The sequence below is a fragment of the Ammospiza caudacuta genome, chromosome 34, assembly GCF_027887145.1.
Source record: "Ammospiza caudacuta isolate bAmmCau1 chromosome 34, bAmmCau1.pri, whole genome shotgun sequence".
Lineage (NCBI taxonomy): Eukaryota > Metazoa > Chordata > Aves > Passeriformes > Passerellidae > Ammospiza > Ammospiza caudacuta.
In genome coordinates this window covers 4,142,912-4,156,565 of record NC_080626.1, presented here as the reverse complement: position 1 = coordinate 4,156,565, position 13,654 = coordinate 4,142,912, and the positions used below count along the sequence as shown (strand labels likewise).

Here is a 13,654-nt window from a genome sequence, read left to right as displayed (position 1 = left end):
CACTCAGCGCACACCCGCGCACGCCCAGAGCCCCTTCCGCACCCAGAGCCCCTTGCACGCCCAAATCCCCTTGCACAATTGGGCCCCAGGGCGCACTCGGGTCCTGTTGCACACTCAGATTGCTTTGAGCAATTGGATCTCGTTGCACACTCAGATCCCGTTGCACACCAAGACCACATTGCACACCTGGATCCCACTGCATGCTGGGATCCTGCTGCACACTCAGATCCCCTTGCACACTTGGATCCCATTGCACACTCAGATCCCATTACATTCCCATGTCCAGATCTCGTTGCACACCCGGATCCTGTTGCACACTCGGATCCCGTTGCACACTTGGATCCAATTGCACGCTGGGATCTTGTTACACATTTGGATACCATTGCACACCCAGATCCCGTTGCACACTCAGATCCTGTTACATTCCCATGTCCAGATCCTGTTGCACACCTGGATCCTGTTGCACACTCGGATCCCATCACATTCCCATGTCCGGATCCCGTTGCACGCCCAGATCCTGTTGCACACTCAGATCCTGTTACATTCCCATGTCCAGATCCTGTTGCACACTCGGATCCCGTTGCACACCCGGATCCTGTTGCACACCCGGATCCCGTTGCACACCCAGATCCTGTTGCACACTCAGATCCTTTCACAGTCTTAAGTCCAGATCCCGTGGCACACTCGGATCCCTTTGAACACCGAGATCCTGTTACACACCTGGATCCTGTTACACACCTGGATCCTGTTACACACCTGCATCCCACTGCACACCCAGACCCTGTTGCACACTGGGATCCTGCGACACACCTGGATCCCATTTTACACCTGGATCTTGTTGCACACTTGGATCCCGTTGCACACTTGGATCCTATCACATTCCCGTGTCTGGATCCCACTGCACACTTGGGTGCCATTACACACTCGGATCCTGTTCCACGCTCGGATCCCATTGCACACCTGGATCCTGTTGCACACCTGGATCCTTTCACAGTCTTAAGCCCAGACCCCACTGCACACTGAGATCCCATTGCACACCTGGATCCCGTTGCACACCTGGACCCCGTTGCACACCTGGACCCCGTTGCACACTCACCTTCCCCCTCTCCCCCTCTTTCCCTCACACCTGGGGGTCCCTCCCTGGTACCTGGGGGTCCCTCCCTCACACCTGGGGACGTTTCCTCGGTTCCTGACACCTGAGGCTCTCTCCCTCACACCTGGGAGTCTCTCCTGGGCACCTGAAGGTCCCTCCCTCAAACCTGAGGGTCTCACTCCAGTACCTGGAGGTCTCCCCCTCACACCTGGCACTCTCTCCTCAGTACCTGAGGATCTCTCCCTGGTACCCGGCGGTCCCTCCTTCACACCTGGGGATGTCTCCTTGCTACCTGGGGGTCTCTCTTTGGTACCTGGAGGTCCCTCCCTCACACCTGGGTGTCTGTTCTCAGTACCTGGGAGTGTCTCCCTCACACCTGGACCTGTCTCCTCAGTACCTGAGGGTCCCTTTTCGGTGCTTGAGGGTGTCACCCCGGTACCTGGGGGTCCCTCCTCGGTACCTGCGAGTCTCCTCCTCACACCTGGGAGTCCCTCCCTGGCACCTGGAGTCTCCCTCTCACATCTGGGGATCCCTCCCTCACACCTGAGGGTCCCTCCTCGGTACCTGCGAGTCTCTCCCTCACACCTGAGGGTCTCACCCTGCTACTCGGGGGTCTCTCCCTCACACCTGGACATCCCTCCTCTGTACCTGGGTGTCTCCCCCTCACACCTGGGGGTCCTTGCCTCACACCTGGGGATGTCTCCTCGGTACCTGGGTGTTTCTCCTCGGTACCTGAAGGTCCCTCCCTCACACCTGAGGGTCTCACCCTGATACCTGGGGGTCCCACTTCGGTACCTGGGAATCTCTTCCTCGCACCTGCAAGTTTCTCATCGACACCTGAGGGTCCCTCCTCGACACCTGGGGGTCCTACCTCGGTACCCGAAGGTCCCATCCTCTCACCCGGGGGCCCCTCCCTGGTACCCGGGAGTTTCCCCCCCACACCTGAGGGTCCCACCCCGGCACCTGCTTGCCTCCCCGCCCCGCCCCGCCGCCCTCCCCCCCACCTGCCCCGCGCGCGCGGGCGCCCAGGTGCGCGGCCGTCACCTCTCGAGGAAGAGGCGCAGGGCGCGGTCGATGTTCATGCGGTGCCCGACGCGGGTGACGCCCAGGTCGATGTAATCCTCCTTGGTGAGCGCGGGCAGGTGCGTGCCGTCGATCTCGTTGTGCAGGAAGCGCGCCCGGTGCTCGCCCAGGTTCAGCGACTCCAGCCAGTCCGCCACGTCGAACTTGCTCCAGAAAGCCAAAGGTTTCGCCCCAAAAGGCTTCGCGGGGGCGGGGCCGCCCGTGATTGACGCGGCGGCGGCGGCGCGGGGCGGGGACAGCGAGCGCAGCTCCAGGTAAGAAGAGGCGGAGCTTCCCCCTGCGGCTCCTCCCCCTCCGTACAGGTGAGCCGCGGGTAAGGTGGGCAGGGAGGCGGGGCGGGGGGCGGGGCTTCCGCGGCGCTCCGAGGGCGGAGGGGCGGGGCTGGGCGCGCGCCGGAGGGGCGGGCGCACGTCCAGGTCTCCGCCCACGGCCACGCCCACCGAGGGTTTGGGGGGAGGCGGCGGCCAATGGGGGAAGAGGGCGGAGCTCGGGGGGAGGGGCTTGGTGGGCGTGGTGGAGGAGGAGGGGGGAGGGGCGGAGTCCGTGAGCCTGCGGGGGGGGGGGAGGGGGGAAAGGGGAGGGGTTAGAGAGGGGGGAGGGGCGGGGACACGGCCACGCCCACGCCCCGCCCATCAACCCAAACACGGCCCCCAAAATGGGTGGGGCAGGTGAGAACAGGTGAGGTGAGACACAGGTGGGATACAGGTGAGAACAGGTGAGATACAGGTGAGGTGAGAACAGGTGAGAACAGGCGGGATACAGGTGTGGAACAGGTGAGAACAGGTAAGATGTGTAGAACAGGTGAGCACAGGTGAGATACAGGTGAGGTGAGAACAGGTGAGCACAGGCGAGAATATATGAGGTATGGAACAGGTGAGGTACAGGTGAGCACAGGTGAGAGGTGTGGTACAGGTGAGATACAGGTGAGGTGGGAACAGGTGAGGTGTGGGACAGGTGAGATACAGGTGAGGTGAGAAACAGGTAAAGTGTGGCACAGGTGAGATGGGCACAGGTGTGCCAGGTGTGCTGGCTCCAGGTGTGCCAGACACCACAGGTGCGACGCCCACCCCAATGCATGCAACAGCTGCCACAGGTGTGCCACAGGTGTGATACCCTCCCGAGCCCATGCAGCAGGTGCCAGGTGTGCCACAGGTGTGCCACAGGTGCAATGAACCCCCAATCCATGCAGCAGTCGCCACAGGTGTGCCACAGGTGAGTCACAGGTGTGCCACAGGTGTGTCATGGGTGTGTCACAGGTGTGCTACAGCTGCCACATCCCCCCAAGCCCATGCAGAAGGCGCCAGGTATGCCACAGGTATGCCACCAGGTGTGTCACAGGTGGGACAGCCCCACAATCCATGCAGCAGGTGCCACAGGTGCCACAGGTGTGTAATGGGTGTGCCACAGGTGCGATGGCCCCCTCCCAAATCCATGCAGCAGCTGAAGCAGGTGCGGCAGGTGCCAGGCGTGCCACGGGTGTGTCACGGGTGTGCCACAGGTGCCACCGCCCCGGGCATGCAATGGGCGCCCAGGTGTGATGGGTGTCACAGGTGTGACAGGTGCCCCAGCTGCGCTGGGTGATGGGAATGTCACAGGTGCGTCTCAGGTGTGATGGAAGCCACGCCCCCCCCCAGGTGCGATGGGGGTGCGGTGACGGTCCCAGGTGCCACAGGTGTGATGGAAGCCACGCCCCCCAGGTGTCCCAGGTGTGATGGACACCCCATGTGCGATGGAAGCCCCGCCCCTCAGGTGTGACATCCCCCCCAGGTGTCCCAGGTGTGACTGAAGCCCCGCCCCCAGAGGTGATGGACACCCCAGGTGCAATGGAAGCCGTGCCACCACCAGGTAGCTCAGGTGTGATGAGAGCCCCGCCCCCAGGTGTGATGGATGTCCCAGCAGCCCCGCAAGCCCCGCCCCCAGGTGTGATTGATGGATGGAAGCCCCGCCTCCAGGTGTGATGGACACCCCAGTTGCCCCAGAAGCCCCGCCCCCAGGTGTGATGGATGGGTGACGGATAGATGGAAGCCACGCCCCCGGTTGCCCACAAGCCCCTCCCCCAGGTGTGATGGATGGATGATGGATGGAGGAAAGCCCCGCCCCCAAGTGTGATGGATGTCCCAGTTGCCCCACAAGCCCCGCCCCCAGGTGTGATGGATGGAGGATGGATGGAGGGAAGCCACGCCCCCAGGTGTGATGGACACCCCAGCAGCCCCCTAAGCCCCGCCCCCCCGGCGTGGCCCCGCCCCTTACCTGATCCTCCCCGCGAACCCCGCCTCCCCAGGTGTGATGGATGGATGGAAGCCCCGCCCCCCAGGTGTGATGGAGGCCCCGCCCTCACCTGATCCTCCCCGCAAAGCCCGCCCCCCAGGTGTGATGGATGGATGGATGGATGGAAGCCCCGCCCCCAGGTGTGATGGATGGGTGGATGGATGGAAGCCCCGCCCCCCCAGGTGTGATGGATGGATGGATGGATGGCAGCCCCCGCCCTCAGGTGTGATGGATGGATGGCAGCCCCGCCCCCCCAGGTGTGATGGATGGATGGATGGATGGCAGCCCCGCCCCCCCAGGTGTGATGGATGGACGGAAGCCCCGCCCCTCTCACCTGATCCTGCCCGCGAACCCCGCCTCCAGTCCCGCGCGGCTCCAGCCGGGCGCGCCCATCCCCCCTCGGTGTCCGCCCTGCTGCGGGGGGAGGGGCAGCGCCAGCGCCGGCAGGGGGGGGAGGGGCGGCAGCGCCGGCTCCTCCCCCGCCCCGCCCCCTCCCCAGTCCCTGCCCCCCCTGAGCACCACCCGGCCCCGCCCCCCGCGCCGCCCCTCCCCCAGCCCGTCCAGCCCCTCCCCCGGCTCGGGGGGGTGGTCGCTGCTGCTGCGGCTGTCGGGCTCCTCGATGCCCGAGTCCGTCACGGCCTCCGCGCCCGCCTCCGCGCCGGCCCCGCCCCCCAAAATGACCCCGCCCACTGACGAAACCCCGCCCCCTCCTCCTCCCCCTCCCCCTCGGCGGGGGTCGTGCGTGGCCCCGCCCCCCGCCCCGCCCCCTCCCCCCTGCGTCAGCGTGGCCACCTCGCTGTCGTACGAGGTCAGGCTGGAGGTGGCCGAGTCCGCCCCGCCCCCCACGGAGGGGGGGGGGAGGGGCGGCGGGGGGAGGGGCCCCCGTCCTGGTGGCGGTGCGGGGGAGGGGCCGCGACCCCCGCGTGGGGGGGAGGGGTCTCGAAGCTGTTGGCGAACTCCAGGGGCGGGGGGAGGGGCTCGGCCAGCAGCAGCTCCTCGTCCGCGTCCACCGAGGGGGCGGGGGGCGGCAGCGAGAGCAGGGGAGAGCCCCCTCCCCCCGCCGAGACCCCGCCCCCCAGCGAGACCCCGCCCCCGGCGTCGGAGAAGCGCACGCGCCCCTCGGGCCCCCCTCCCCAAAGGGGCTCGAGGCGGCGGGAGGGGCTCCCGGGCACCTTTTGGGGAGGGGGCGTCTTGGGCAAAGTGGGGGGGCCCGAGAGGTGCAGCGAGGAGGGGACCCCGCCCAAAAGGGGGAGGGACCGAACCCCGACCCCCGCCCCCCATGGAGATGGAGGCGCCCATCCCCCCCGCCCCGCCCCCCAAATTGGGGGGGTGGTGGTGGTGTGCAGCGGGGAGGGGGGCGGGGCCGGCGGCGGGGGGCGGGGCGTGCATGGGCGGGGGGGAGCCCCCCGTGGAGCCCCCCCATGGGAAATGGGGAGGGGGCGGCGGGGGAGGGGGGCAGGACGCGGCAGGAGCCGGCGGGGGGAGGGGGCGGAGCGGGCGGGGCCCAGGCCGGGATGGACCGGGGACAAACCGGGATGGACCGGGGACAAACCGGGATGGACCGGGGACAAACCGGGGTGAACCGCGCCCAGACTGGGATGGACCGGGCCCATACCGGGGTGAACTGGCCCCGCCCCCGGGTGCAGAGGGGGAGGAGCCGCCCCTCCTCCCGCCCCGCCCCCCACGCTGCTGAAAGCGCTGCCCCGCCCCCCACCCGCCCCTCTGGCCCCGCCCCCTCGGTACCCGCGGGCGGGGCCGGGGAAAGGCTCCGCCCCTCCCGCCGCGGCCCCGCCCCCCCCCGGCCGCGAACATCCCCTCGTCGATGCTTTTGGAGTGACGCAATCGCGGCTGGGCGGGGGGCGGGCCCAAGCCCCCTCCCCCTCCCGAAGCCCCGCCCCCCACGCCCTCCTCATCCTCCTCGGTGCTGAGGAAGAGCGCGGAGCGACGCCCCGCCCCCCACTCCCTCCGCCCCGCCCCCACCAGCGCCGCCCCGAACTGCGAGGTGAAATCCAATCCCGGCGAGGGGGGCGTGGCCACGGGGGGCGGGGCCGCCCCTCCCCCGCCCCCCCCCTTGCGGACCCCCCCCCCCACCCCGACCCCCGAGGGTCCGTCGGGGGCGGCCGAGGCCCCGCCCCCTGCCCCCGGAGCCCCGCCCCCCGAAGCCCCGCCCTCGGCCTCCACGCTGCTGCCGCGGCTGGAGCGGCCCGAGCTCGAGGTCGAGGGCGCCTTGACGACGATCGTGGGTATCGCGATAGAGCTCTTGTCCGCCCCTCCCCCGCCCGCGCCCCCGGCCCCGCCCAGGGGCGCCCCGCCCCCTCCCTGCCCCTCCCCCTCCACTTTGGTCTGCTTCACCAGCGGCCCCTTCCGCCGCAGCGGCTTGGGGGGGGCCGCCCCCCACCCCCCACCCCCCACCCCCACCCCCACCCCCACCCCGCCCCCTCCCCGCGCCCCGCCCCCCCCCAGGTTGTAGAGGCGCCAGGGCGCCCCTCCCCCACCGGCCGGGCCGGGGGCGTGGCGGGGGCTGGGGGGGGGGAGGGGCGGTGTAGGGCGGCTCGGGGGGCGACGTCGTGGGGGGAGGGGGGATCTCGTCCGAGCCGGGCACCGAGAGCGAGCGGCTGAAACGGCCCGGGGGGGGGCGCCAGGTACGGCCTCTCCTCCTCGGGGGCACCTGCGGGATGGAAATCATCGGTAATTAATTAATAGATCGTTAATTCATTAATAAATCATTAATTAATTAATAATTAAACATATGGGGGGGGCGCCAGGTACGGCCTCTCCTCCTCGGGGGCACCTGCGGGACGGAAATCATCGGTAATTAATTAATAGATCGTTAATTCATTAATAAATCATTAATAAATCATTAATTAATTAATAATTAAACATATGGGGGGGGCGCCAGGTACGGCCTCTCCTCCTCGGGGGCACCTGCGGGACGGAAATCATCGGTAATTAATTAATAGATCGTTAATTCATTAATAAATCATTAATAAATCATTAATTAATTAATAATTAAACACATGGGGGGGGGCGCCAGGTACGGCCTCTCCTCCTCGGGGGCACCTGCGGGACGGAAATCATCGGTAATTAATTAATAGATCGTTAATTCATTAATAAATCATTAATAAATCATTAATTAATTAATAATTAAACATATGGGGGGGCGCCAGGTACGGCCTCTCCTCCTCGGGGGCACCTGCGGGACGGTAATGATCGGTAATTAATTAATAGGTCATTAATTCGTTAATAAATCATTAATTAATTAATAATTAAACACGTGGGGGGGGGCGCCAGGTACGGCCTCTCCTCCTCGGGGGCACCTGCGGGACGGAAATGGTCGGTTATTAATTAATTAATAATTAATTAATAAATCATTAATTCATTAATCATTAATTCATTAATAATTAAACATATGGGGGGGGCGCCAGGTACGGCTTCTCCTCCTTGGGGGCACCTGCGGGACGGTAATGATCAGTAATTAATTAATAAATCATTAATTCATTAATAATTAAACATATGGGGGGGGCGCCAGGTACGGCCTCTCCTCCTCGGGGGCGCCTGCGGGACGGTAATGGTCATTAATTAATTAATTAATCATTAATTCATTAATAATTAAACATATGGGGGGGGGCGCCAAATCCCCAAAACCCCCCAAAAACCCCAAAATAACCAAACCCCCCCCCAAAGCCCCAAGTGCGGACGCACCGAAACCCCCCCAAAAAACCCCAAAAATAACCAAAATTCCCCAAAATTCCCCAAAAAACCCCAAAATAACCAAACTCCCCAAGCACCCAAAAACCCCCAAAATAACCAAAAATCACCAAAACCCCCCAAAACCCCCCAAAACAACCAACCCCCAGCCCCAGTGCGGACGCACCAAAACCCCCCAAAAACCTCAAAATAAAAAATCCCCAAAACCCCCCAAAAAACCCCAAAACCCCCCAAAATCCCCCAAAATAACCAAAAATCCCCAAAACCCCCCAAAAAACCCCAAAATAAAAAATCCCCAAAACCCCCCAAAAAACTCCAAAATAACCAAAAATCCCCAAAACCCCCCAAAACCCCCCAAAACCCCCCAAAACAACCCCCCCAGCCCCGTGCGGACGCACCGATGGATTTCTGGCGCAGCATCAGCCCCGTGGGGGGGGCCCGGGGGCAGGAAGGGGCGATCGAAGCCCCCCGGCCCCACCCGGTGAGACTCGAACGGGACCCTGGCGAGGGGAAAAGCCAAAATTCACCTAAATTTCACCCAAACGTCACCTCAACTTCACCCAAACGTCACCTCAACTTCACCCAAATGTCACCCAAACGTCACCTCAACTTCACCCAAATGTCACCTCAACTTCACCCCAAACGTCACCTCAACTTCACCTCAACTTCACACAAATGTCACCTCAATTCCACCTCAATTTCACCCAAATGTCACCTCAACTCCACCTCAACTTCACCCAAATGTCACCTGAATTTCACCCAAATACCGCCTGAATTTCACCTCAATTTCACCCGTTTGTCACCTACATATCGCCTGAATTTCACCCAAATATCGCCAGAACTTCACCTGAATTTCACCCAAATATCGCCTGAATTTCAGCCAAAATATTGCCTGAATTTCACCTGAATGTCGCCTGAATTTCACCCAAAGATCGCCTGAATTTCACCTGAATGTCACTCAAATATCGCCTGAATTTCACCTGAATGTCACCCATATTTCACCCAAATACCGCCTGAATTTCACCCAAAGATTGCCTGAGTTTCACCTGAATTTCACCCGTATTTCACCCAAATATCGCCGGAATTTCACCTGAATTTCACCCAAATATCGCCTGAATTTCAGCCAAAATATTGCCAGAATTTCACCCGAATTTCACTCAAATTTCATCCAATTATTGCCAGAATTTCACCTGAATTTCACCTGAATATTGCCTGAATTTCACCCAAATATCGCCTGAATATCGCCTGAATGTCACCCAAATTTCACCCAAATATCGCCTGAATTTCACCCAAATATCGCCTGAATTTCACCCAAGTTATCGCCCGAATTTCGCCTGAATTTCATCCGAATTTCACCTGAATCTCACCCAAATATCGCCTGAATTTCACCTGAATTTCAACAAAATATCGCCCAAATTCCGCCCAAACTTCCCTGAATTTTCATCAGAATGTCACATGAATTTCCCCCAATTTTTACCTGATTTTCCCCCAAATTCCACCCCAAATTTTCACCAAAATTTCACCCGAATTCCCCCAAATTCTACCCAATTTTTCCTCAAATTTTGCCCGAATTTTCCCCAATTTTTGCCCGAATTTCCCCCGTTTTTGCCCGCGCCCACCTCGGTGCCGAAGAAGCCTTTGGGGCGCCCCCCCTTGCCCAGGGGGGGTCCCAGGGGCGCCCCCGGCCCCTCCCCCGCGCTGATGCTCTGCTGGGCCGCGGCCAAAATCTCGTCCAGTTTGTCTGGGGGGCAAAAGGGGGAATTTGGGGAGGGGTCTCGGTCCCAAATACACCAAAATTGCCCAAAAACTGCCCCAAAATTACCCCAGAAATACCTCCCAAAATGCCCCCAAAATGCCCTGAAATTCCCCCCAAAATCTCGTCCAGTTTGTCTGGGGGAGGAAAAGGGGAATTTGGGGAGGGGTCTCGGTCCCAAATACACCCAAAATTGCCCCAAAACCTCCCCAAAATCCCCCCCAAAATCCCCACAAAATGCCCTGAAATTCCCCCCAAAATCTCATCCAGTTTGTCTGGGGGGGAAAGGGGGAATTTGGGGAGGGGTCTCGGCCCCAAAATCCCCCCAAAAATCCACCAAAATTACCCCAAAAATGACCTGAAATTGCCCAAAATCTCATCCAGTTTGTCTGGAGGGGAAAGGGGAATTTGGGGAGGGGTCTCGGTCCCAAATACACCCAAAAACTGCCCCAAAATCTCCCCAAAACCCCCCGAAATCTCGTCCAGTTTGTCTGGGGGGGAAAGGGGAATTTGGGGAGGGGTCTCGGTCCCAAATACACCCAAAATTGCCCCAAAATCTCCCCAAAATCCCCCCAAAAATGCCCTTTAAAACCCCTCCAGAACTCCCCAAAATCCCCCGGGACCCCCCAAATCCCCTTAAAACACCCCCAGAACTCCCCCAAATCCCCCCGAGATCCCCCAAATCCCCCCTGGGACCCCCCAAATCCCCCCAGGACCCCCCAAATCCCCCCCCGGGACCCCCCAGTTCCCCCCCGAGACCCCTCCCCACTCACTGAGCGCCATCTGATAGACCGTCCTCTTCTTCTCCGTGGTTGAGGAGGGGTCGAAATCTGGGGGGGAGGAGGAAATTGGGGGGTCTTGAGGGGGTCCTGGGGGCTCCCAGGGGGATCTGGGGGGGTTGGGGGAGTCTTGGGGGGGTCCCGGAGGGATTTGGGGGAGATTTCGGGGGGTCCTGGGGTGGGTTTGGGGGGTCCCGGAGGGATTTGGGGGAGATTTTGGGGGGTCCTGGGGTGGGTTTGGGGGGTCCTGGAGGGATTTGGGGGAGATTTTGGGGGTCCTGGGTAGGTTTGAGGGGTCCTGGAAGGATTTGGGGGGAGATTTCGGGGGGTCCTGGGGTGGGTTTGGGGGGTCCTGGAAGGATTTGGGGGAGATTTGGGGGGTCCCAGATGGATTTGGGGAGATTTTGGGGGTCCTGGGTAGGTTTGAGGGGTCCTGGAAGGATTTGGGGGAGATTTTGGGGGGTCCTGGGGTGGGTTTGGGGGGTCCTGGAAGGATTTGGGGGAGATTTCGGGGGGTCCTGGGTGGGTTTGGGGGGTCCCGGAGGGATTTGGGGGAGATTTCGGGGGGTCCTGGGGTGGGTTTAGGGGGTCCCAGATGGATTTGGGGGAGATTTTGGGGGGTCCTGGGTAGGTTTGAGGGGTCCTGGAAGGATTTGGGGGAGATTTCGGGGGGTCCCGGAGGGATTTGGGGCTGGGTTTGGGGGATTTAAGGGCAAATTTGGGGGGGGGGGGGGTCTTGGAGGGGTCCCAGATGGATTTGGGGGGATTCAGGGTCGGATTTGGGGGGGTCTTGGGGGGATTTGAGGGGTCTTCAGAGGGTCCCAGGGGGATTTGGAGGGATCCCAGAGAAATTTGGGGGGATTTTTGGGGGGTCCTGGGGGTTCCCAGAGGGGGTTTTGGGGGTTCCAGGGGGGTTTTGGGGGGGGGGTCCCATAGGGATTTTGGGGGGGCTTTAGGGTCCGATTTGAGGGGATTTGGGGGGGGTCCTGGGGGGGGGGTCCCAGAGGGATTTTGGGGGGATTTTAAGGGGGGGGGGGTCTCAGAGGGATTCAGGGGGTCTTGGGGTGATTTTGGGGGGGTCCCAGGGGGATTTAGGGTCAGATTTGGGGGGAATTTCGGGGGATTTTGGGTGGTCCTGGGGGGGTTGTGGGGATTTTTGGGGGGGTCTTGGGGTTATTTTGGGGGGCCCTGGGGGGGTCGTAGAGGGGATTTAGGGGGGATCTGGGGGGGTTTTGGGGGTTCTTGAGGGGGTCCCAGATGGATTTGGAGGATTTGGGGAGGGTTTGGGGGGTCCCATGGAGATTTGGGGGGGGGGGATTTTGGAGATTCAAGGTCAGATTTGGGGGAATTTCGGGGGATTTGGGGTCCCGGGGGGATCTGGGGGAGATTTTGGGGGTCCTGGGGTCAGATTTGGGGTCAGATTTGGGGGGTCCTGAGGGGGGTCCCAGAGGAATTTGGGGGGATTTAGGGTCAAATTTTGGGGGGGGGGGGGTTAAGGGGCATTTTGGGGATTTTGGGGGGGGATTTGGGGGGAATTTTGGGGGGTCCTGGGGGGGGTTTTGGGGGAGATTTTGGGGACAAATTTTGGGGGATTTTGGGGGGGGATTTTGGGGGGGTCCTGGGGGGGGGGTTTTGGGGGAGATTTTGGGACAAATTTTGGGGGATTTTGGGGGGTCTCGGGTGGGGTTTGGGGGCGGCTGAGGCGAATTCTGGGGGAGGTTTTGGGGGGGTCTCAGGGAGGATTTTTGGGGGGATTTTTGGGGTTTTGGATGGTGGGGGAAGGGGGGGCGATGAGTGTGCAAACCGTGAGCGTGCAAGAGGCTGGGGGGGGGCTGGATGAGTGTGCAAGGGCCTGGGGACATCCGTGAGCGTGCAATGAGTGTGCAAGGCCTCTGAAAGGGGACGCCTGAGCGTGCGAGTCCTCGCACGGGGAGGGGGGGGGTTGGGTGAGTGTGCAACGAGTGTGCAAATCCTTCCTAGACCCCCCCCCCGATGAGTGTGCAAATGCTCGGATGGGGGCCCGATGAGTGTGCAATGGGTGTGCAAGGCCTCTGAAAGGGGAATGATGAGCGTGCCAACCCTTGCACGTGGGTTTGGATGAGTGTGCAAGGCTCCCGAGCGTGCAATGAGTGTGTCCAAACCCCTTTACGTGGCTTGCAATGAGTGTGCAAGGCCTTTACAGGGTTTCCGGTGAGCGTGCAAGGCTCCAGAAAGTCCCACGAGCGTGCAGCAAGTGTGCGAGGCCCGTAAAAATCCTTGCACGGGCGTGCGGCGAGCGTGCAAATCCTTGCACGGGGGTTTGGATGAGCGTGCGAGGCTCTGGAAAGTTCCGTGAGTGTGCAATGAGTGTGCAATGAGTGTGCGATGGGTGTGCAATGGGTGTGCAATGGGTGTGCGAATCCTTGCGCGGTGTGTGCGGCGAGTGTGCAAGGCTCCAGAGGGCCCCGCGGGGGTGCCAGGGGTGTGCAAGGGGCGTGCAAGGGGCGTGCAAGGGGCACTCACCGCTGCGCTTCTTCCAGGGGGAGACTGGGGAGACACGAGAGGGGTCAGGGGCGGAATCGGGGCCAGAACGGGCAAATTTTGGGCAAATTTGGGCAATTTGGGGGAAAAAAAATTGGGAAAAATTTGGAGATTTTGAGGAAAACTTTGGAAATAATTTGGGGAAAATCGGGGAATTTTGGGAGACGTTTTGGGGAAGTTTTGGGGGATTGTGGAAAAAAAAAATGGGGGAATTTAGAGAATTTTGGGAGAGTTTAGGGGAAATTTGGGGGGAATTTCAGGGAATTTGGGGGGAATTTGGGGGAAAGTCTGGAGGGGGGTTTGGTGAAAATTTTGGGGGACTCGGTAGGAAAAAATGGGAAATTTGGGGAAAATTTTGGGGGATTTAGGGGAAATTTGGAGGGGTTTTGGAGAAAAAATGGGAAATTTGGGGAAATTTTAGGAGATTTTGGGGAAAAGTTGGGGAGTTTT

General features: G+C 61.1%; 1 protein-coding gene across 1 annotated transcript in view; it reads right to left on the bottom strand.

The window, feature by feature from the left end:
• Positions 1-476: 476 nt before the first annotated feature.
• SHANK1 (SH3 and multiple ankyrin repeat domains 1) overlaps positions 477-13,654 on the bottom strand; it is a 41,309-nt gene continuing 28,131 nt past the window's right edge. Inside the window, 13 exon segments of the mRNA XM_058822721.1 lie at positions 477-692; positions 2,098-2,725; positions 4,779-5,258; positions 5,291-5,616; positions 6,188-6,820; positions 6,978-7,093; positions 7,460-7,504; positions 8,551-8,584; positions 8,586-8,652; positions 9,719-9,893; positions 10,679-10,735; positions 12,865-13,003; positions 13,187-13,210. Of these exon segments, the coding sequence (XP_058678704.1) occupies positions 2,134-2,725; positions 4,779-5,258; positions 5,291-5,616; positions 6,188-6,820; positions 6,978-7,093; positions 7,460-7,504; positions 8,551-8,584; positions 8,586-8,652; positions 9,719-9,893; positions 10,679-10,735; positions 12,865-13,003; positions 13,187-13,210 (2,688 nt within the window). The 3' untranslated portion in view covers positions 477-692; positions 2,098-2,133.